At 44.2% G+C, this 25,336-nt stretch overlaps 2 protein-coding genes across 2 annotated transcripts; one reads left to right on the top strand and one right to left on the bottom strand.

Annotated features, from left to right (window-relative positions):
* Window positions 1-1,757: 1,757 nt before the first annotated feature.
* Window positions 1,758-15,670, bottom strand: fbxo15 (F-box protein 15; the record flags this gene model as incomplete). The annotated part of the gene is made up of 9 exons (XM_084475581.1): window positions 1,758-2,024; window positions 8,275-8,399; window positions 8,580-8,725; window positions 9,048-9,130; window positions 9,910-10,039; window positions 10,637-10,843; window positions 14,471-14,719; window positions 15,268-15,372; window positions 15,570-15,670. 9 exons carry the CDS (start codon window positions 15,668-15,670, stop codon window positions 1,758-1,760), a joined length of 1,413 nt encoding a protein of 470 aa, XP_084331707.1.
* Window positions 15,671-19,317: 3,647 nt separating this feature from the next.
* Window positions 19,318-20,836, top strand: cbln2b (cerebellin 2b precursor; the record flags this gene model as incomplete). Its single annotated transcript, XM_084474956.1, has 3 exons — window positions 19,318-19,614; window positions 20,349-20,468; window positions 20,639-20,836. 3 exons carry the CDS (start codon window positions 19,318-19,320, stop codon window positions 20,834-20,836), a joined length of 615 nt encoding a protein of 204 aa, XP_084331082.1.
* Between the last annotated feature and the right edge of the window lie 4,500 nt (window positions 20,837-25,336).

Below are 25,336 nucleotides of genomic sequence, written 5' to 3'. Positions count from 1 at the left end.
TGTAATACAAATGTTATGAACCCTAGTTAGTTATTTTCAGGTTGTACAATACCACAAGCCGGTCTATCATAGACGATGTTCTACATTTACATTGAGGGCGTTTAGCAGACCCTTTTATCCAAAGCGAATTAAAATAAGTACATTTGTCAAAAGAAAGAGAAACAATATATTGCCGTCGGTAGATTTAGGATGTTCGTAGAACCAAGTGCCAAGCACTAACAATTGTTCAACGTATACAACAAAGCTATCTTGGATAAGATAGCTACACAATGCTAAGTACTATTGTTAAGCGCATGTACTATACCTGGTATGCACGGATCCTTCAATGTCTCAATTCCACAAGGATGAAATCCACTATATGCGAAGAGTCTGCACTGTGACTGGTTAGTGATCATCTGAGGACACATTTATAGCCTACGCCTTCATGAGCCAACTTGACATTTTCTGATGTCCTGAGGGTGTCCTTTGGGACAGTTACGAGTGTGCACACAAGACCGTTTACAATATTAGCCTTTATTGATGTTTCAATGTTTTTCGTGTGTTCAATTCTTTGTCTATTCACCCAATACCCTGAGGTGTGTAAACACAGGACTTTTGGTGGCCCTTTCCATAAGACACCACTTGGATACGTCATTGCGTTTCCCCCAAAATTCTGGCATGCCAAACTTTTCGCAGATCGCAAGCATGTCACATTACACACTACGAAACCTCATCTCGTCGCCGACTTTTCTAAATAATTCTTCTAATAAAGATCAAACAATTGTAACATAACGGTATTACACCAATTCTTAAATCGTTACATTGGCTCCCTCTATGTCAGAGAATTTATTTTAAAATCATGCTGCTCACCCAAACTTTGCCTTTTAACATTGCCTTTGTTTTCATTTACTTATCCATTTTATTATTACATTTTATGACAATGTTTCTAAGTGAAGCACTTTGAGTTTGCCTTGTGTATGTAAAGTGCAATATAAATAAGAATTGGAGTACAATACTAAAAATAAACTATTTTGGACTAATAGTTCACATTAGGAGGGAGGGCGTGTTATCTGCTTATCTGTTATACCTTTGTACCGTCGTTGAGTATGCACGTTATAATCATTGATGTTGTACATGAAATGCACCTCACTCTGCATTATACTGCAAGTGTCAGAGATGTTTAAACCTGATTCTGACGCAGACAATAGAATCAGCCGCTGTCTCTGACAGAGCGTCACACATCCAACGACACTCAAACCATGATGTTAACCGTTGCCTTAGCCTGAATGGCAGTCTCTATCTTGGCCATGAAGCCATGTAGTTCATTCGGATCAAGTAACAAACATAGAATTTTAATATAAATTGTTAAATGCAATAAATTTGAAAAAGATTTACAAAATTGTTATGTAAAATATATAAGTAACATAACTGTTTAAATACAACAGCCACTTATCGACAGCATTACTTTAGTTTGGGCCAAAGAGTTATAAGCTTTATATGGACCCCAAACCACATAGCTGAGTCAAACACATCCTTTTCCTTCTGTATCAGTTTTATGTCGTTTTGTTTTCCCTGGTAAAGGTGTGCTTCTTTCAGAGCTTTTGTGGTGCATTGGTGTATGGTCGTTTATACAATTATCATTTGTGTTCACTTGGTGACCTTCTGATGTATTTATTAATACCGTTGAGATTATTATCATTGATGACAAATTATATAAAAACTATACAAAATTGAATAATGCACACAATAACACACACACACACACTTTGGTGCAGGCTTCAGTAGCTCTTCCCAAAGTGGCGGTGTAGCTCCTGGAGGCCCACATGCAGCCGCAGGTCGACGAGGAAGAGCTGCCCCTGCTCCGCCGTCCGCACCAGCTCCATCGCTACCCGGCCTTCCGGGCGGAGGCAGCGCAGCGCAAAGTGCTCGCCGTCGTAGTCGTACAACACAGGCTTCTTGGCGGGCGCCATGGAAACGGGGGAGCTGAGGCACCAGAAGGGGCGCTGGGCCTCGTCCAGGAGGGTGAGGCTCATCAGGCAGCAGTTCTACCGGCGGGGCGGAGAACGGCGGATCACCTTCAGCTCACAACACGGCCTCCGTCGGAACACCTTTAGCTCACGGCCATGATCGGATCACGAGTTGAAAGCACTTTCACCCACTCTGATCAAGTATGTAAATGACACACTCACAATGTACCAGGCATATATACACACACACGGCAGAGTACACCACAGGGTGGCAACAGCTTGAGATAGGAATTATGGCGGGATGTACAATCTCCCCACTCGCCTTCACAATGGCGATGGAGGTTATTATCAGGGCCTCTAAGTGGGTAGTGGGTGGGGAGAAGTTGCAGGGAGGGCCACGCCTCCCCCCAATTAGGGCCTTTATGGATGACATGACAACCATGACGTCAACCACTCCGTGCACCAGCAGGTTGCTGGATAAGTTAAATAGCAATCTGCAATGGGCTAGAATGAAGGTGAAGCCAAGTAAGTCTAGGAGTCTCTCAATCGTTAAAGGGAAGGTAGTAGATAAGAAGTTTGCTATAAATGAAGAGGTGATGCCTACAGTTTTGGAGAAGCCAGTGAAGAGTCTGGGAAGGTGGTATGATGCAAGCCTTAGTGATAAGGCACAGGTTGAAGGATTGAGGCAGGAAACTAGACAAGGTATTGCAAAGATAGACAAGTCAGGGCTGCCGGGTAAGCTTAAGTTGTGGTGTCTGCAGTTTGGTCTATTGCCCCGGCTAATGTGGCCATTGACAGTGTATGAAGTTCCTCTGTCAAAGGTAGAAAGGATGGAAAAAATGATCAACTCTTTTGTCAGAAAGTTGCTCGGAGTCCCATGCTGCCTAAGACTTTGTTTCAGAATCAACAAACGTGACATGTGGAGTCCCACAAGGTTCGATCTTAGGACCCTCTCTATTCAACATCTACATGCTCCCACTAGGGCAGATCATGCAAAATAACAATATTGACCATCACTGCTATGCTGATGACACGCAAATCTATGTATCTCTATCACCAAATGACTATCAGCCCATTGATCTGTTGTGCCAGTGCATTGAGCAAGTCAAAGACTGGATGTGCCAAAATTTCCTTCAACTAAATGAGGACAAAACCGAGATAATTGTATTTGGTGCTAAAACCGAAAGGCTTAAAGTTACCCAACACCTTCAATCTCTGTCCCTGAAAACCTCAATCAAAGCCAGAAATCTAGGGGTTATCATGGATTCAGATTTACATTTCGACAGTCACATCAAATCAGTTACAAAATCTGCATATTATCACCTTAAAAACGTAGCAAGACTTAGAGGGCTCATGTCTACCGAAGACTTACAAACAGTTGTACATGCCTTTATCACTAGCAAGCTTGATTACTGCAATGGTCTCCTTACAGGTCTCCCAAAAAAAACTCTAAGGCAACTACAGCTTGTTCAGAATGCCGCTGCTAGAGTTTTAACAAAGACCAAAAAATGTGAACATATTACACCAATTCTTAAATCATTACATCCCTGTATGTCAGAGAATTGATTTTAAAATCATGTTGCTAACCTATAAATCCCTACATGGTTTAGGGCCAAAATATTTAACTGATATGCTTCCACTACATAAGCCTTCTAGGCCACTAAGATCCTCTGAGACCAATCTGTTAATTATCCCCAGAGTCAACACGAAGCATGGGGAAGCAGGATTTAGTTACTATGCAACAAATAGCTGGAATAAACTCCCTGAGGATTTAAGACTTGCCCCAACTCTGACAGCTTTTAAAACAAGACTGAAGACTTTTATGTTTGCTTTAGCTTTCTGCTAAATCTTAAATATTTATTATTTTAACTTTGCCTTTATTTTCTCACTTTCTAAAATGCATTTATTTTAACTCTGCCTTTCTAAAATGTTTTTTTAAACTTTGCCTTTATTTTCTATCTATTTTACTTTTTACTTAACTATTGTTTTCTTTTATTGTATGACAATGTTTATATGTGAAGCACTCTGAGTCTGCCTTGTGTATGAAAAGTGCTATATAAATAAAGTTGCCTTGCCTTGCCTTGCCTAAGCAGCGTAGCCTTGTATGGAAAGGGCATTGTAGAGTTGCCCATATCTAATCTGACAGAAGAATTAAAATGTGCTAAGGTTAGACTGGAAATGACTCTTACTCAGTCCAAGGACCCAGTGGTGAGGAGGGTTGCACCCACAGTTAAAGCAGGGAGGAAATGGAAACCAAAACAAGCGGTCCAGCAAGCTCAATCAGCACTTAGGCATAGGGATATCATGGGCCATGTTCAGCATGGGCGGGGGGGCTTAGGGAGGGACGTAGGTAAACCCTCATGGGGTAAGGCTTCTGCAGGAGAAAGGAGGAAAATGGTAGTGGAGGAAGTACATAGACAGGAGGAGATTGTAAGATGTACTAAGGCAGTGTCGCAGGCAAGGGCAGTGGGTGAATTGGGAGGGAGTGGAGAAAAAGAAGATAAAGTGGAGAGATCTATGGAGCATGGAGGATAGCAGGATCAGATTTATGATAGGTGCCACTTATGATGTTCTCCCATCTCCCCAGAACTTAAATCAGTGGTTTGGTGAGGATGAGACATGCACACTATGTTCCTGTGTGTGCAGCCTCCGCCATATCCTATCAGGGTGCAAGGTAAGTCTCTCCCAGGGGCGCTATACGTGGCGTCATAATCAGGTATTGAAATGTTTGGCAGAGGCTGTTGATGTTAAACGGAGAGAAGCTAATTCAGCAGCCGCTAGTAAAGAGGGTAGGCAAATTAACTTTGTGCGTCAGGGGGAAAAGGCTAGACCATTTAGAGGCAGGCATAGAGTCGGGCAGCTAAGTAATGGAGGAGCCTGGGAATTGAAGGCGGACCTTATTCAGCAGGTTGTTGTGCCTCCACACATCGTTAGCACTCGGCTAAGACCAGATATGCTATTGTGGTCAGACTCAGAGAAGATTGTTTATTTTATTGAGCTTACAGTTCCTTGGGAAGACAGAGTTGAAGTAGCCAATGAGCTTAAGAAAGCGAAGTATGCTGAGATGGCTGGAGAGGCAGCACAGCGAGGCTGGTCTACACGACTAAGGCCTATTGAAGTCGGTGTGCGGGGGTTCATGGCTAGATCTGCTATTAGCTTGCTGACTGAACTGGGTATTTGTGGACGAAGTCTGAGGCAGGCGGTTAGTAGCATGTCCGTGGCAGCAGAACGAGCAAGTGAATGGCTGTGGTTAAGAAGAAAACATACTTCCTGGGGTTATCAAGCTAAGGTAAGCTAGATGTGCTAATGTGTGCTATTGTGCTAACGTGTTTGTTTGGTCAGGGTTAGTGGTAGGGCTAGGGGTACGATGCAGGAAAGAGTGTTTAGATGCATTAAATGTGGCAATGTGGTGGCAGCATTGAGGGGGGTGAATCCAGGACGCTGGTTTCATTGTTAAGCCTTCAGGAGGTGTTGTGGGCCTAACTTAACGAAACATCTGTGAAAGAGGGTGCCCACTTGATAACCCCAATGATATTCTGCTTACTGCATACTGCTGTATTTACTGCTGTTAGTTGGGCTAGTTGTCTCATGTTTTTCACCTTTGGTTGGTAGCTTAGTAGCCAATGTGCTTATAAGGTTGGACTGGTCAGGGGGCATGGTCACTACCTGGAGCTTGCACTTAAACGGAGCCTGGGTCTGTTGAAGGTGGCATTGCTGTTTTTAGGCTATGATAGCAATAGGATAGGATAGGTATATTGTATTTATTTATTTATTTATTTTTCTTTTCTTTTCACCTTTGGTTGGTAGTTTGGTAGCCAGCGTGCTTGTAAGGTTGGTTTGGACAGGGGCCTCTGAATATGTGTTTTCCTTGGATTTTGGCACAAGGGATTATAACATCTGATCCTGTGTATTAATGAAATACAAGGCTTCTAAAAAGAACGCTCCCTACTGAACAGTAGCGATGTACAGACCACATGACCATGGACACAACTACAACATGCTTGACCTAAATGGCATCAATGCACACGTTCCGCACAATCAGCTCACAGGCAAAACAATCCAGAGAAAATGTATTTTACTGCTGAAAGGGGAATGGTAGTGGCTCAGAAGGCAGCTGAACAGAAAGCAGAGTCAGTCAAATGGTCTGTGCCCAGCCCCACCGCCTGGACCAGCTGCTTAAGAGCGTCGGGACACAAGATGTACAGGGAACGCAACTATTGACTACATACTGCCATTGGGGTAAGCAGTATGTATGAGCTAAATGCACCACAAATACAATGAGAATCAAGTACTGGCATCACGGTTGCCAGTAGTACTTAGCCTTGCAAGTTCTGTCAAATCAAGTACGTTCATTGGGCAGCGTAGAAAGATTAATTCCCCCACTTTATTTCTTTACAGTTTTATAATGTCAATCTTTTTTTTTTCTATCAGTGTAAATTCCATATGCCTAGTCCCTTAAAAATGTTTTTGTTGCATAGATAGTACTGCATGGGATTTATTTTTGCTTACCAATAAACCCCAAACTACCAAAGTTCATATCTTACTATTATAATAGCAGGCCTGTTGGACAAGTTACTCAAGACAAGTTGGTCAGTGCGCATATGCCGAGCAGCCTGCAGCTAGCTAGCGCACACCCCCGTTAGATTCAAGCATCATAGTCACATGATCTTAAAGAGACAGCGTCCCTGTAACGCGGAATGAGAACATGTCAATAACACAGTATGGTGAATTATGTCTATAGAGTCCACCAAAAGACTACACTTTGTTGCTAAAATGTAATATTACTCTCCTCCTTGAGCCTCCCGAAATGTCTTGCGATATTGATATCCCCCCCTCCCCCCTGCCGACTGTTTCAGCTGTTTTATTTTTCAAATTTTTGTGCATGCTATGTGTGACTGTAGGCTACTGCTGCCTGTCTTGGCCAGGTCACTTGAAGAGATGTTTAATCTTAATGACGTATTCTTCTGGTAAAAAAATAAATAAAATAAACATCTTAAACTCTCACGTCAGGTAGCCAATGTACAATCCGCAATCTTGGGAAGGCCCGTGCAAGTGAACGGAGCGTTCCACAGCATTGAGAAAAGCTGTGTAATAATTCACTATAGTTAGGTAGGTTGCTGCCTTAGCTGTTGTTACACTTGCAAAATGATCATGCTTGCTTCATAACGTAAGGAGAAAATGATTGTGCTTGCTTCATTACGTAATAGGTGAACCAAAATGTTATATGTTGTAACTAGGGGTGTATTGATACACAAAAGTCATGATTCAGTACGTACCTCGGTTTTTAAGTCACGGTTCGGTATGTTTTTCGGTACAGCGGTTTTTATTATTTTATTTTTATTCAACAATTGGATTTTGATTTGAATTGTATCAAACAAATGGCTTACACAAATGGAAAGACATCCAATACAATTGAGGATAAAAACACAATAGAGTCCAGGACTTATTTCCATTGTGGTCCTCAACAAAAAACATCAGGACAAGGCAGTGTGTGATAATCAATAAAAACTTAATTAAATTTTTATTTTTTTTTATTTTTTATTTTCGGTACGTACGGAAATGAAATGTGCATCGAACTGTTAGACCCGTACCGAAAAGTTTCGGTACGAATGAGTATCGTTACACCCCTAGTTGTAACATTATAGGCAAAATGTTATTATATTATGCGCTCAGAAATTTGTTACATTATCGACTGGGATTTCCACATATAGCTATGGGTTTAATTACAACTAGAGGTTGAGCGTGTGGAAACTCTAGTTACAATAATAATGTGTTGCAATGCTTTAGTGGCCTTAAAAAATGTGAATGATTGGAGACATTCAGATCTTACAATTAAGACATTTGTCTAATGTAAAAATATCCAATATGTTACATCACTGGAATAAGTTCCTGAATTAAATAAATATTCATAATAATAACATTTGTTATTTTGGCCCAAGTATAATTTCTTCAAATTAGTAATAGTGTAGTCTGCTATTTCAGTATTAATCGTAAAGTAATCTGGCACTGTGGCGACGCCTGCTGGAGAAAAGGTACACCGCAAATTTGCAGTTACAGTTGGGATCATTTTTACAGCGTATAAAGTCGATATTTGCCTGTAACCTTGTTATATATAATTTCCTATTTTTTGAAGAACACTGGTGTGTGAATAAATCCCCCCTCGCAAGTAATGTGCTCTTACACTTTAAAACACTAAAACATACTCAGTATTCCATGTTAAATTATTTTCTTCTCTTTCTGCCTGGTCTACTTAAAATCTTTTACCTTTTTAAAGTCAGGCAAGGCCTAGTCTACCTGCCCCAATACACCTAGCTACTTAGCATGTTACCTCCACTGTGCCATCCAAGCCCTCGCATCTCCAGGGCAGGCTGATGTTGCCAGACAGCGGCGTGTGTTGGGACAGGTCGGTCCGGCTAATGGCGACCAGCTCAATGTGACCATTTTGGATCTGAGCTGGGTGAGAACAACACAGACAAAGTGACAGTTAAGGACCAGGAGTTGCAGCAATGTCTCCACAGTTCAACAGTCTATTTAAACCACGGCGTTGTCTTAAATGACCAGGGTGTTTCAATAAAGATTGGTTATCCAAAATAGACATTTGAATAAAAGGTGCAAAATATAATAGAGACTCACCTTTCCGGCAGAAGATCTGAGAGAAGTGGCCGGACATTATCTCAGCCACCGTGTTGTGGAGCACGATGTGTAGGGTGTAACCATGGAGACCATACTCTGGGTCTATGTCATCAAAGGGGGCTTTGTCGACTGGCCCAGAGTAGGGACTAGGGAGAGGGAAAAGTGATGAGGAGAGGCCAAAGAGTTATGGGGTCTCTCCCTCCTTTCTCTTCTAATGATTGTTCACTTCAGTCCATTCCTACCAACTGCCACTAGAGGGGGCTGTGCCTACACTGCATTAAAAGGCATACTGGTTGAAAATACTGCGCAATATTTAATATTTTAGATGAATAATATCTATCAAAAAGGTGGTTGAATAGCAAGACCTAGCCTGTATGTAGTCGTAACATTGAGATAACCCCCGCTCACCCCAACCAGAGCCCTAACACAACCCACACAACTACAAACTGTACGTAAACAAGCGCTGACCAAACGGAAGACCCCAGGAGACTCCTCTCCACCAGCCGGTGGAAATGGAAACAGGCGATGATGAAGGCAATGGAAGCTGTGCCCTGCAGAGACAACCAGGAGACCCCTTAGCCTCTGGCACTCAGTATAAAGCATAGAAAGCAACACATGTGAGATCCAGTACAGTGCGTCATCCAAAAGGTTGAGTTACACTTCAGTGTGGGGGCACGCCCCCTGACCACTGGGGACAATCCACCAGTGTCCCAAATTCAGTTTGTTGTTCCAACACTGTTATAAGACCAACTTTCAATGTACGTGAATGTACGTTGTACATTCATTTAATTAATTAATTTAATTTACATTGTAAAATGGTTGAAACTCAAACATAGTAAAAATCAACACCAATTACTACTTCCTGGTAACTTAACATTTTTAACCAAAGAACCCATTCAGGGTGTTTAGCAGACGCTTTTATCCAAAGCAACTTACAAAAAGTACATTTGTCAGAACAAAGTAACAATATATTGCTGTCGATACAGTAAGGATGTTCACAGAACCAAGGGCCAAGCACTAACAATCACTAGGTTAACCAGAGGACCACAATGGAAATAAGCCTTAGGGCTTTATTGTGTCATCCCTGACTATTTTTATTTTTATTTATATAACGTATGGCACAGGTTGCCGTTTCATATTTTTATATCAAGAATGGTCAAATAAAATCAATCAATCAATCAACCCATTCCCCGTACACAACAAAGAAAGCTAGGGTAAGATGCTGAACAACCACTATTTTTAAGTGCATTTCATTTTGAAGTTAAGTATGAATTGCAGGTCCCGCGCTGTGTTTAGGATGCCACATGGGATGGCCGGTAAAGTGACTCACCCTCCAGACACCGACCAACAGCCCTGGCTCCAAGAGCATGACCTTGACCAGGAGATCGTGGCCAATGAGCGGTGACCTTTCAGAGAGGGACTCTGCGTCAAACGTCCCCATGAGGGAGCGCCAGCCCGGTCTGTCCGAGCCGAGGCAATCCAGATGGAAACCCAGTGAGAAAGACGCATAGATATAAAGTGCATAGAATGAAGTATAGATTAAAAAATGTCATATATTGCACGGTTTGTGAGCAGGCAGTACGTTGAACAGATCTATTTACAGTGATTCCCAAGGTCAAGGTCTTAATGAAGGCTCGGGCGTAAGGTCTCAGTGCTTGAACCGGACCAACACATATTACACCCTTGGAATTGAAAAGGCTTAATGAACGCCGGTGTTTGGGGTAGGTAACATGTGATGCATTGGCTTATATTCCGAGGTCTGTGCGATCGTTACATGGGTGGCATGCAAATAATCTGCTCCTCTGGGGGGGAACCTGAGGCAAAACAACATCAATAATTGCGCAGAGTAAATTCCACATTACTTGAGATGTCTTGTTTACTCACCAAAGGGGATTTGGTTTGCAAACAAATGCAAACTGGTTGCTGGTGGTTCAAGTGTTGTTAAACACACACACACACACACACACACACACACACACACACACACACACACACACACACACACACACACACACACACACACACACACACACACACACACACACACACACACACACACACACCTTTGAAGGCTTGGACAGTGCAGGGCCACCCTCACCACCCCGTGCAGCTGCAGGGCGGCGACGTGGCTGCAGGGCGGCCACCTGCTGTGGCTCCAGCACACGGTGACGGCCGACTGGAAGAAGTGGACCTGGCTCTGCTCAAACGCCGCCTCCCGCCCGGACCGGGGCAGCACGGTCAGCTCCCACGAGACACGCCGCTTCCTGGGAAAATCCACAAGAGAATTCCCAAATTTGTACTACTTATGACCACTAATGACAGGGTTTAAGGCTAGCATTTTGTACTTGTGCTGTATACTGGTCAGTGGCGATTTCTCTAAGACTGCAAGGGCCCCTAAAATTTCAAAAATGAAATGGTCAAATATATACTGTTGTGTTAACATTTCATTGACTAAAAATGCGTTAGAACACGTCCATCTCGAAGACGAGTTTGTTCAGAATCAGCTGCTTATCGCAGGTCGACTGACTCGATTTCCTTCTCATACATTCCCGTAGCGTCTCAGTGCATTTGCCTGTTGAAGCTCAGCGTCCATCCACTTCAATGGGGCTGCATAGAACAGCTTCTTTTAGTGCGTCGAAAGTCGACGATCATTGGATAATGCTGCGATTATGTCCCTCCCACGGACGCTCAGCGTCTCTGGGGGTGCATGGAGGAGTGGGCTGGCCTGGACGCTAGGCTTCTGTGTGATGATTGGAGGGTCTGCGAAAGACTAAGTTGCCGTTTGATTGACAGCATTTTTGATCTATAAAACGATTGACAGATTTTGTAAGCGAGTCGAAAGACAAACTGCAACCTATTTCTTGATATTTGCTTGACGAAATTGCTAGACAATTTTCATTGTACATTTCATACACTTATACACACAATTCCTTGCTTCGTTTAACATAATTCCCACATTTCCTTGTTCAAGTTTAATATTATTTTGGTAGTTGGCCATCACTTTGATTCAGGTAGCCTGAGGACTGAATTTCAAGTCCTGTATTCAGATCAGGACTTGCAGGGTGACAAAGCAGGGAAAGCTGTGTGATTTCTTGGTGTTCCTTAAAGACATGGAGTTGGACAGTGCAATGCCTCAGCTTTACAAACTGTTCTCATTAGTGGCAACAATTGGAGCTACATGTGCAGGTGTATAAAGGAGCTTCTCCTGTTTAAAGCAGCTCAAGTCCTACACCCATAACACAATGGGCCATGGCCGTTTAAGCAGCCTAGCTCTGCTGGCCATTGAGAGGACACTGGTCAAGTCACTGGAAAAGACAGCTAGTTGGTATGACAGAGCATTTCCTTGAAAAGGAACAGAGAGAATAATTAACATATACATAAATTGACAATTTATCTGATGTAGGCCGAAAATGAGCTTCCCCTCTTTGAAAGACCAGCAGCCGCCACTGATACTGGTGTCACTAACTTTTTCCTTTGGTGGCATCCTAAACAAGTTTTGTCCTTCTAAAAAGACGAACTCACCTGAAATCTCATTGTAAAATAAAAAAGAAGAAACTGCAGGAAATTACAATCCAAGAGTGGCTTATGATAAAAATGAATACAGTAAATAATAATTTAACTTCCGGTCAGCGTTTACTTTGCCCTTTCCGAAGAACACTTTAAATAGCTCGGTTGGATGGCATCTGGAGCTCAAACAGAGTTGTTCCTTGCATTGCTGTATGTATTGTCTTTTCCCCCGCCATTCATGGGCACTCACTTAAAAGCTGTTCGCAGTGTGCGACTCTTTAATCTGAATCCACTGAATCTGCTTTAATGAGAGTTGGGCCTTAACACAGTGTGAAACAAAACACACCCAAAGAAGTAAAAGAAAGAAAATTCTCTGGTTATGATAGAGCACATGACCCGATTGTGTCCGAACCTGCGATTATGGGGTGTCCCTGCTGTGTTGTTCCTGAGCGCCCAAACAACAACATCCACCATAAATTAGCGCGAGCGCATCGAGGCTGAAGCGGAGCAGACCAGGGGACCCAGGCGACTTATGGGAATTCACGTCCACCAGCCGTACGAGGACTTGACGCTTTGTCAAATGATTATCACGGGGGTAAATTGCACATTCCTGCATTTCCTCACAGACATACCCCCCTCCCCCCTGGGAATCTGGGCGCGTGTGCTCCGAGGGGGGGGGGGGGGGCACAGCTACGCCAAGGACCACAATTATATTCCACTCCGCCAGCCCCTCCGGAGGGCAGCCGCCACAGAAGCCCAACGCCACGAGTGCCGCAGAGCCGCTAACCAGAGGTGAGATAAACACAGAGGAGGGATGGTGCCGGCGCCCCCACGCCCACGCAGCCCACCCCCTCGAGGGCCAAACACATGGAGACGGAGACCTCCCGTCTCACCTTTAATAAGAAAGTGTCATTAGACGTAAGGGAGGGAAAACAAGCAGTACTTTGTTGTGATAAGCGTCTGTGTCTCGGATCATCCTTTCAGTTTGACGTTCACAAGAGTCACAGTGGGCTGGGGGTCAAACATCTTTATACGAGTTTATACTTGGCACGTCCTGAAACAACCGGAATCAAGATCAATATTATATAAAAATAATGCTAATGCTTATTTCCAATGCTTGTAGACTTTAAAAACGTCAAAGTGAGGGAAGATGCTGCAGTCCACTCATTTCCTGGCAGGATAAGTCCATCATCATATCTTGGCCGTAGTTTCATTGGCAAGATGGACTAGATCGTATGGCTGCACCGAGCTGAGACCAGCCTCTGGTTTAAAATAAAGTGCTACGTAGTGTCACGGGGCAAATTTTGTCGCGGAGCGTTTTGCACGCCAACGGTCATTCATGCCAATTCATTCTCATCAACCATGGCCGAGATCACCACCATTGCGTGTCTGTACCTGTTGTGGAAGAGGGAGAGACGTCGGAATGCCCATCGTTTATGGGTTAATAATATAATCCAGAGGCACACACCGCTTTGTGCCGTGATATTATATATATCGTATATATTATATTATATAGATATTTATATCTATATAATATCATATATTATATATAGAGCTCCGGGAGTCGCAAACGGCAACAATCTGTGAAATCTGTCGCTCATTCGCGCGACAAATCCACGTGAACGCGCCTGCCCGTTTTGGGGAAAACTGTTGCCCCGTCAATCAAATCTTGTCAAAGTCCCGGCGAAAATTTCGCCCGATATGCGTCTCTATGTTCACTTTGCACTTTACTTTCAAACGTGTCGCCCTGCGACACGTTTGAAAGTGCGGTGTTATTCGTAATTTCTTCTATTTGTCTGTAACTCATGCTCCAATCTTTCATCGATTGATACGGATGTTGTGGATGCAACGGAATATATGATGCATCGCTGCAGCAACATTTAAGATGATCACGATGAGTTCTGCCTATTCTGCCTCCGTTGCTGCGGTCAGACCAAAACACACCTGAGTGACAGGAGCCGTCGTGGACCCTACGTCATATCCCGCCCCTTGCAAGTCCGCCCCCCTAAACCCCCCGTTGATTCTACTGATGTCTGAGCAACAATGTCATGATCTTAGGTCATGACCATATATATTTATATGCGTGTGTGTTGTCGGTTATCAGTATCGGCCTTTAGGAGCTGAAAGTTATCGTTATCGGTAATGGTTAAAAAAAAATAGTTATCGTGCATCCCTACAAAATAGAAGAAAAATCACATCATCCACAGCTCAAAAACAAACACAAAACAGCAGAGAGCAGTTCAAAGTGGGAGGCACGCCCGAGCTAACAGCATCAAGGGGCTAGCGCATCAATCCAAGAGCGGACATGCTTGACGCGAACAGGCTTTGGCAAGCGTGTGTGTTGGGAGGTTGTGTGTGTGTGGGGGGGGTAGGGATCCTCTCACCGGAGCACTGCCTCCGTCTGGCTCGGCAGCCCGGTGTAAGGGCTGACGGCCCGGAGGTCTCTCATCCACTCAGACACGTTGTATCCGGCCCTCGCCTTCAAGTAGCGCCGCTTCCAGTGGCCCGCGGCCCGCCCTGGGGCCTCGCCCGCCACCGTGCCCGGCTTGTGCAGCACGCTCCCCGCGGCTCCTTTAGGCCGCCATTCCTTCCCCTCTCCAATCTCGGACAAGTACAGCTTCAGCCAGATGGTGCTGCAGGAGGAGGGGTGGGCCGTGATCACAGGTGATCAGCCAACAACACAACCATGTTTTAAAAGTGTTTTACCACCAGGTGGGATGGTGATTACACTATTACAAGCCATTTCAAAACCCACCAGAGTGGGTGAACATCATAGTGGACATATCTCATCCTGCAAGAAGTTACTGTGATGATGTGCTACATGTTGGTGTGATCTTATATATTGAATTTATTCAGACGAAGGAAAGACAGGGTTCTATGCAGTGCTTAAGAAAAGGTTTATAAACTATTAAAAAGGCAATTTAGTGTGACAAAAGTGATTTGGCGTTTGTGAGGAAAAGAGAAGTGCAAAGCTATGGTGTGAAAAATGTTGACCTTTGATTTAAGAAACTATTTAAATCCCTGTGAGATCATCTTACGAACGAACACCATTCTCAATAATTCAAGGAGATAATAGTTCGACCATTAACTGCAATAAGGAAGGCATATGCACAAACATTACATATTTAATGTGTGTCTGCAATGTGTATACCGTCTCGTAATATTTAGCCTGTATACTTACTCATCATTAGCGAGCCGATTGAAGAACTTGTTGACATGGCTGATGCAGAAAAGTGAGGATGCATCGAGGTAGCGCAGGATCTTAACAAGAACCTCCGAAGGCAGCCTGAGACAAGGAATGATAAAAACAAAAAAACATTCAGTCACCACTTATTCAGCAAAAAAAAAAAAGACTAGTTTAGAGGAAAGAATGTGTCGATTATTATCAATTCTGTATCGAGTTACGATAAATAAATAATGACCTATAATACATATCAAAGTCGACACTGGCAAACTGTGATAATCTCTTGATATGACACTTACCTCTGAATTAAACATTGCTTCGGTGTTATTGGTGATGACTTTTCACCTTTGGTACGAAGGAACGCTTGTTTTGAAGATATGATGGCCTTTTGTTTTGACATTTGCTCGACAATGTTTCAGGTGATCTACGGGGACATTTACAATGTTAAATATGACCTTAAGGGTACATTTACAATTGTTCATATTACCTTAATGTAATGTTGTAGGTAAACTATGGGGTAAGTGTAATGTTTCACATTACCTATGGGGTACATAATATATAATGTTGCAGGTAAACTATGAGGTATGTTAACAATGTTTCAGCTAAGTGGACGCAAACTATAGGGTCCTGTAACGTTACAATGTTTCAGGTAAGGTTAACCTAAGGTAAATGTATCCTTCATATGGGATACATTTACAATGTTTCAGAGGACAAGGCTCAAAAATAAATGTTTGCGAAGTAAACCTTCATGTCTAAATCATAGTGAAATCATAGTTACTATGATTATCATATCGAAACCAAGGTTTAAAAACAGGGTTAACGGTCATCAAAGTGAAACCAAGGTTTAAAACAGGGTTAAGGTTATCATAGTATCACAGTGAAACCAAGGTTTAAAACAGGGTTAAAGGTTATCATAGTATCACAGTGAAACCAAGGTTTAAAACAGGGTTAAGGTTATCATAGTATCACAGTGAAACCAAGGTTTAAAACAGGGTTAAAGGTTATCACAGTGAAACCAAGGTTTAAAACAGGGTTAAAGGTTATCATAGTATCACAGTGAAACCAAGGTTTAAAACAGGGTTAAGGTTATCATAGTATCACAGTGAAACCAAGGTTTAAAACAGGGTTAAGGTTATCATAGTATCACAGTGAAACCAAGGTTTAAAACAGGGTTAAAGGTTATCACAGTGAAACCAAGGTTTAAAACAGGGTTAAAGGTTATCACAGTGAAACCAAGGTTTAAAACAGGGTTAAGGTTATCATAGTATCACAGTGAAACCAACACACGTGTGTTTTAGCTTTCCCTCCTTATGTCCAGTGACGGTATAGTATCTTTGCAGGGGTCTTCAGCGGTAGTCGTCCCTTCGGGAAAGCTAAGGTTAGAGGTAAGGTAAGGTGAGGTTAGACGTAAGGTAAGGTCACCTCGCTACACCTTCGCTGAAACGGACTGAACCCTCCGCGTGCGGTCGCCATGGTGAGCGGCTGCTCAGGGCTGCGTTCCAATTATTATTATTATTATTTTTTACATGTAGTGCGCACCGCAGCTACCCCTGACAAAGTCTATAATGTCTGGCTGCAGCCTGTAGGACATGGACATGGAATTCATACAATTAGGACATAGGCTACCACAGGTGATGTCACCCTCGTAGGCCTACCTTCTGTTCCACTTTGCGCTGTTTGGCGGTAGTATCGGGTATTGGAACGCAGGGGAGGTAGGCTAATTCATTGCCTGTTTCCATTTTACTAATTAAAAAGGTAAAAGCACATCCAATATAATCTAAAGAAACGATTATCGACGATTTTCTTAAAATGTAGGCCTATGAATTATTTTTTATTGCTTTCTTATTTTATAAAAATGTTGACCAGTCGTCATTCTCTGTTGTGTTCAATTTAACATTACTTTTACATTTCCCCCCGTTTAACAGCAATTCATATTCTCAATAAATTAATGTCTCTTTACCTGTAGCCTACGATCACTTCATGTAAGTCATAAAAAGCCTAACGTAGCCTATAGCGTGTTGTGGCCACCTACACTTATCCATTCGGGCCGGGGGTTCACCACTAACACTTCGAGCCGTAATCCCATGCGCCACCTCTCCTTACTGTCCGCTAGCACGTTCGGCTAAGTCACCATGAAGTCCTGATTCTACTCATCCCTTTCCCTGATGGACGTGATGACCCTCTCGGGTCAACGGGAGCCTCCGGTGGGGTAATGTCATGGGCTACGCACACGCCGTCCTCTCCCATGCCCTCCATACTTGACATTTTATGATATCTAAAGTAATGTGTCCTTCTGCAGTCCCAGGGTCAGCCGAGGCTCCTGGCGACCTGATGTCACTCTTCCGCACGGCTGGTCAGTCGGCACTGACAGTGTGTGTGTGTGTGTGTGTGTGTGTGTGTGTGTGTGTGTGTGTGTGTGTGTGTGTGTGTGTGTGTGTGTGTGTGTGTGTGTGTGTGTGTGTGTGTGTGTGTGTGTGTGTGTGTGTGTGTGTGTGTGTGTGTGTGTGTGTGTGTGTGTGTGTGTGTGTGTGTGTGTGTGTGTGTGTGTGTGTGTGTGTGTGTGTGTGTGTGTGTGTGTGTGTGTGTGTTTCCAAAACCAGCATGATATTACAGTGGACTCACTCACTTACACACAGACGTTACAAAATGTTGCAACATAATAAGATCGTACATATACAAACAAACGAATAAAATAATCACTAGAATGAAAAAGAGTAGAATGTCCCCTTTAGCTAATGATAATAAGAATAACAGCAGGAATGACAACACACGCTGCAGCCTCAACATCGACCAGTAGATGGCGCGCACGTATCTTTCTTGAAAAGAAGCACTCGTTCGCTCCCAAATTGTCAAGATTCACATGCATGTCGAATTCACCACGCTAAGCAAGGTTATTTGCTGTTCACTTCCCCCTCACCGCCCCCCTCCCATTCATGACGGATTAATCAATACGCAAACGACAGCAGCCCACCATGCCTGCCTCTATATAAATTGCATACTTGGAGAGGTGCAACTGAGCGCCGCCGTCAGAACAAGTGACCGCTCATTAAACCAAACTACACAGTCCGCGCGCCCTGAGGTTCACTTTGATGGCGTTTCACCGCCGTCGCTGCCCTCCTGCCTCTGGAGAATGGGCGTGAATCGTGTCTCCAAAGGGAGCCGAGAGGCGACTCCTTCTTCTTCTTCTTCTTCTTCTTCTTTTTCTTCTTCACCCTCTTCTCCTCCTCTTCTTCCTCTTCTCCTTTGCGCCGGCGATCCAACGGCTCAGTTCAGTCTGCACGTCGCTGCGTGCGCATAGCGAGAACACGCTCCAGCGGGATGGAGAGAGGATAGAGAGTGTTTTTAAATGGACTTACTTTTTTAACAGTTAGTATTTTTGTTTTAAACAACAACGACGGCCACAAACCTGATTTTGCCTGGAATCAATCGGAATATCATTTTGGGCATTATCGCCAAATATAACTTCATAGTATCGGTGCGTAATGGTGCGTAATAGTTTCTACTCTAATATCCATACACGTGATGTGATCCAACGTGACAAATGTGTTATATTCCTCTCAGAAGCGATAAGAATCTCTGAGTGTTTCCTATTAGACCACTGATAGGCTTACCGCACAGAAAAACAACATTTTATTTTCTTATGGTTATTGTCAAATAAGTTGTTTATTTCCAAAATCCTCCGCGTCGAACACAGCCGCTGCATGAGCAGCCTCCTTACTCCACTCAGAAAGTACAGGAGGGAGAGGAGGGAGGCGCTGTAAGTATATGGCAGAGGGGGTGCGCTCTTGTTTGAGAAAGTGAGACAGAATCAGAGAGAGAGCGAGAGAGAGAGAGGGTGGGAGAGAGAGCAAAAGAGAGCGCAAGAGAGAGAGAGAGAGAGAGAGAGAGAGAGAGAGAGAGAGAGAGGGGATAGAGCGAGCGAGATAGAGAGAGAGAGAGAGAGCGCGCGAGAGGGGACCAAGTGGACCGAGGTGATCGAGTGCTAACAAACCTCCAAGGGGCTGCCGGCTTGTATCAGTGTGCGCACACAGGATCAGCGTTCCGACCATGGGGCTGCCAGCACGCTGCCCGGGACCCTGCGCCGTCCTCCTGGCACTGACCCTGCTGCTCACGGGACCCGGCACGGTGCTCTGCCTCGGCCAGAACGACACGGAGCCCATAGTGCTGGAGGGGAAGTGCCTGGTGGTGTGCGACTCGAACCCGTCCTCGGACGGAGGAGTTACTTCCTCGCTCGGGATATCCGTGCGCTCCGCCGGGGCGAAGGTGGCATTTTCCGCCGTGCGCGGGACCAATCACGAGCCGTCCGAGATGAGCAACACGTCCATGACCATCTATTTCGACCAGGTCAGGTGTCCCCAACCCCACTAACCCCTACCCCAACCCCAACCTCCTCAAAATTTGTTCTAGTCACCCCGAATGTGTGTTTATGGTGGATCCTGCACAACCAATTGGTGCATAACCTGCCTGCATGCATTCAGTTAAAACAAATAATATATATATATATATATATATATATATATATATATATATATATATAATGAATGTGTGATGTGGTCGTTTATAACTTATGGATATATGTCCATTCACTGAAGGCCTGATGCATTGGCGTGCGTCTATTGTGCACGTTATATAGTTTAATGCATGAGCGTAATAGTGTGGCGTACTTTTGGAACCTTTTTTGGAGGAGATCCTTGATTGTGTGTGTGTGTGTGTGTGTGTGTGTGTGTGTGTGTGTGTGTGTGTGTGTGTGTGTACGCGTACGCCTCCATTGTGCAGACATGTCGTGCATCGCTTCGGGGCGGATGGTTTGGTGTGATAATTGCTCACGCCTGTCTAATGACACACTGCCTTTTTTTTTTTTTTTTTTTAAACTTATTATTGACTCAAATAACCAACCGTTTAATTTCAACAAATGAAATCCTGGACGAGTCATTCAGGAACCACTCTATCCTAATTGTCGTGTCCCCCCCTAAATAGGAACGATTAGATTCAGGCCAATAGTGTGGTCGAAGCATGCAGCCCCTCCTGTGTGCGTCTCCCACGGCACGTCCTCATGCCCCACACTGTTCCCCTCGCAGGTGTTAGTGAACATCGGCAACCATTTCGACCTCAAAGCCAGCGTGTTCCAGGCTCCGAGGCGGGGGATCTATAGTTTCAGCTTCCACGTTGTAAAGGTCTACAACAGACAGACCATACAGGTGAGCGGTCACGGTCACCGCGTCTCCCTCCCCTTCAGCCAACAGGTGTCCGAGGAGCGGTGCCACCGAGTCCACGATTCCTTCTAATAACCATCCCTGGAATTAGACGCAACACACACAAACACGTACACGCATACGCACACGCTGATTCTGTTTCTCGTCCCTGGAAGGTGAATCTGATGCAGAACGACTACCCGGTGATCTCCGCGTTCGCCGGCGACCAGGACGTCACGAGAGAAGCGGCCAGCAACGGGGTGCTGCTGATGGTGGAGCGCGAGGACCGCGTGTACCTCAAGCTGGAGAGGGGCACCCTCATGGGCGGATGGAAATATTCCACCTTCTCGGGCTTTCTGGTCTTCCCTGTATAATCCCGCAAAAACCCGCGGATTCGACCCCCCCCCCCGCCCTCCCTACCCGCCTCCCCCATCGCCCCCCGCCCCCCCTCCTCCCCCCCTCGATCCGTCGCGCACGTGACTCTTCTTGGTCTTCTCGGAGGTCGAGGGGAAGGGGAGGAAGACCCCAACCACACACAAAGACCACATCCCCATTTTATTCTGAACTGAAAGGAACGGGTCAGCCAAGGAAGCCGACGACGAATATCTGTATCTCTCTCTACACTTGTCTACTACTATATAGTCAAATATAAACGTTTCCTTGGAGTTTCATATATACACGTCAATCAATCAATAAATCAATCAATCAATCAACTTCACCGCAGTCTGGATGGTGAACCCACAGTTCGATCGGCCGCTGCGTTGTTTGCGCTCGTCGGGTATTGGATTTGTATCGCTTGGAAAAACTAACTTTGCCCGAGAAAAAGGCACAAGACATATACTTGGGGGGAGGATGGACCAGAAAACGAGATTTGGGAGAGGAGCGTGTGTTTCCCGAGCTGCAGGCTGCGTGTGTGATGCTCTGTTTTATGTTTGTATAGCCCTTTGGTTTCCGTCCAGGTGAGATGTGTGGGATTATTACGCACATCCAGAGAAGTGCGCTAAAAAACCTTTTTTTTTGCACGAGTGGAAGATCTTTTTTTTTTGTTTTGGTTTTGTGCTGTCCATGGTTGTTGCGTTTGGATGCTGAACCTCTTATTGAAAATAAGCCAAATGTTGGCCGCCTACTATTCAGAGTTTATTGAAAAGACTAAAAAAGGCGACATATTTCAGCCATTGGAGACGATTTAGAGCCCTTTTATTAAATAATATATAATTTATAAAAGTACATATTCCGATACTTGTGTGTTCTCTATACATTTCAGATCTGCGTAGCTTTGACTGATTTAATGTTCAGTGACGTCGCTCACTAAATGTACATTGTGAAAATATTAGAAAAAAAACAGCCCTTATATGTCCGCTCAATAAAATCTATTGTATGGTATATTGTAGAGGCTATCTATCACCATTACACATCTGACACAGGATGGACCAAAAAGATTAAAATCTGGAATGCCAGTAATATCTTTTAGATTTAGAGAAGAAAGGGCAAAACAAACAAAATAATATATTTAATAAGGTTTTAACATTGCGGGGCTAACTTTCTGTGTTCGCCTTCCGAGGTGCTAAAATTGTTGCAACGTAACTTCAGTGCGTCGATACGCAGTGCAGCATTCACCTCCCACCCTCGCCCTCCCCCCTACCTGAAGAAAACAAAGCACTTTATCACAGGATTACGGTTTTTCACTCATATTGAAAAAGAACAGGAAAAACTGCAGCTGCAACAGTTAGCAGGCTAGTAGACATGCTAACCGCCAGGCTACCTCGCAAAAGGGCGCCAATAAGGGTTTGATTGACGTCGGCGGGTTTCATAATGTATACAAAAAAAAAGGGCAGATGGAAAATGTACTTGTTCATCCGTCATACCCTCGCCCCATCCTCCAGCTTGCATCTTTTTTCTTCAGTCTTCTTTTTTTTCTCCCCCCCTCCCACACACACACGCACACCTCACCACCACCCCCAGAAGTGAAATCAAAATGACAGATTGGCCTACTGGGATTACTATAGATTTCTGTTCATTAGTATGCTCTTTTGATTTCCGGGGTAGCCTACATGCTAGGCCTTGATTAGCATCCCCGGTCCGACACCGAATGCAACATGTCTGATTTAGAACCAAATTTATTCGTGAATCAGATTCTCAAACCCAAACATTGGACAACAACATTTTAACATTAACACAACACCATCACAATCTATTATCGAATCTTATCCAATCCAATCTAATTTAATATAATATCTGTACCAGAGAGGTTTTGAGTAATATCCAAACACAAATCAAGGTTTTTCCACTCAACCATTGACTATGATGAAACCACATGAATGCATCATTAATCTTTTTTTTTTTTTTGGCCTATCCATCGTCTCCATTTCCACATATCCAGCCCCCCAGACCCCCAGGCAGTTGGCTAGGGCTCATCGTGGCAGGCTGGGCAGCTCTCTGCCCACCAAGGTCAAAGGGAAAGGACCATTCCTACCTGGGATCTTTATCTCCATTTCCAGTGGACACTTTACACGGTTGTGAAATTCCAAAGATGTTGGAATGGAAGCGTTATGCTTTATGCATTTCCGTAAGGGCACACGGTTTGGATCAAAATGGTTCAGGGCGAAAGTGGTTTTGAATAACCGTCACCACTTGTGAAAGTATTTCTAAAAAAAAAAGAGGGCTTCTTTTTACCAGGAGTGCGGTGAGAGTGCTGGCGATGTGTTCCCACTACTCTCACACAATGCGGTGGATTCTGTTCAAGCCGCCATGCGAACAACCGGCATTGTTTTAGCATTGGCTGTCTAATGGATCGTTCATCGTTCAGCAGCCTAATGTAAAATAATTGAGGGCAATTTATAAAGTCGCTGTTGAGGTTGCTTCTCTTTTTAAATACATGTAACTCGTGAAATGAGAAGACTAGTTGACTGTGTGGCGCGAGGTTTAACGCTAAGTAATGTAGAATGGATGTGGACACTCGATGTGGGAACACAAAGAGAGGTCTATGGGAATTGTTGAGGGACACGCAACGTATCAAGAGGCTCGGAAATATGAAACAAACGTTCCCCACATCTAGTCAGAGTTGAAGGGGACACACGTTGTTTTTTTCGTTTGAATCAGCAATGGAAAATAACAGAACAGGTGGTTGTGCCTCGCTCAAATATCAATAACATAATCTTTGAATTAAAACATCTGTAACCTGGACACCCCACTCCCCCCCCCCCCCCCTCCTCATGCTCCTACTTCACAGAGAGGAACGGGAAGAAGAAAGAGAAGGAGAAAAGAAGGAAGGGATTGAAAAATGCCTTCTTCTTCTGCCTCCTATGTGGAGACCCATGATCAGAGAGAGAGAGAGAGAGTGAGAGAGAGAGAGACTGATAGCAGGTTCATGCCAGGAGCATACAGGGCACTACCTACTGCTGCTACTGCTGCTGGCTCTCTCTCTAGCTCTCGCGCTCATCTCTACAGTCTCATCACTACAGCTACTGCGTGATTAGCATTAAATCGGCATGTGTCAGAGTATAAACCCAACATGTGTCTGCACCCCCCCCCCCCCCTCACATCCCCACGTCCCCACGTCCCCCACTACCCCAAAAGTACAAAAGTACAATCAATCCTCCAACATCGCAGGTGCTTTTATGGCGGCGCAGATGGCGTTCTGCTGCGCTTTGCGAGACTCATAAAGAAGATCCTGAACTAGGTGGCGGCCATAAAACGACACAAAGTGCTCCGTGCTTAATATGTAGCGATTTGGAATTTATTTTTTCTTTCATTTTTCTTTTGAAAGACGTCTCTGTTCGTCGGAGGGCTTTGGATCGTGTCTTTGTGATGCGGGTGTTTCTGAGGGTGACTTTGCAGGGTGTCGCACACTAGGACGCCGATGCCAAGTCAGGTGATCATCTGGCGTCACTGCACGTCGCCTCAGCACGCCACCCGGTGCCGGGGCTTCACACACGCCCGGATTCTAAATTATGTAATAGACTTCAGAGAAATGTCTGCGGGTAGCAAGAAAATCATGGCAGTTACTCATCAATGGTCTATCTCCAAGAACCCCCCCCCCCCACACACACACACACACACACACACACACACACACACACACACACACACACACACACACACACACACACACACACACACACACACACACACACAGAGGCGTGCATGCACACACTCTCTCTCTTTCTAACACATACACACACCCACACACACACACACACAAACATGCTCTGTTCATTCAGCATCAAACACTCAAACAAAGGGGATCATATTTACAAGAATATCTTCAATACACAACTTTAAATCCTTTTCAAAGTCAAACATATTAAAGTCTTTGGGTCTCAGCTGGAACTCTGCCTCTTGGGAATCAACAGAACTACAAGATTAATCTCAGCTGGTGTCTCTGTTCGTCAGTGTCAGAGCATTTCATTATGCTGTCTGTACATGTACACACCAGTAGGCCACGGAGCTAAATTATCACAGCGTTTGTTTGTTTGCAGGTAAAGCATAATTTTCTAATTACAGGGGGAATGAATTTCATCACCTATGCAATCAAGCAGACTATATCCTTGTTATTTCACCAGAATATCTCTTACGTCATACACCATACGTGCAGGCTATATTTTAGGAGGAACAAAGAAATTATCTGGGGAAAGCAAATCAATAAAACCAATTAAATCAATATTTCCCCTTCATGCAGAAATCTAAATTATAATTATCCAATTTTCTCTGTATTTGAACATTTTCTCTGCGGTTTCAATAACCGTGTTAAGGTTTTATTTAATATAGCAAACACACAGTTTTGCCTAGTAAGCATAGTGTACCATTGTGGCGGTAGTGTGGTAGTAGTGCATGTGTTCACTCCCCTTCTTTGAGCTTAGAGAGCATTGGAATGG

Source organism: Micromesistius poutassou, assembly GCF_964030765.1.
Source record: "Micromesistius poutassou genome assembly, chromosome: 11".
In the NCBI taxonomy this organism is placed as follows: Eukaryota; Metazoa; Chordata; class Actinopteri; order Gadiformes; family Gadidae; genus Micromesistius; species Micromesistius poutassou.
Note: the sequence above shows the minus strand (reverse complement) of the source record. Positions and strands in the feature narration are given on the sequence as shown.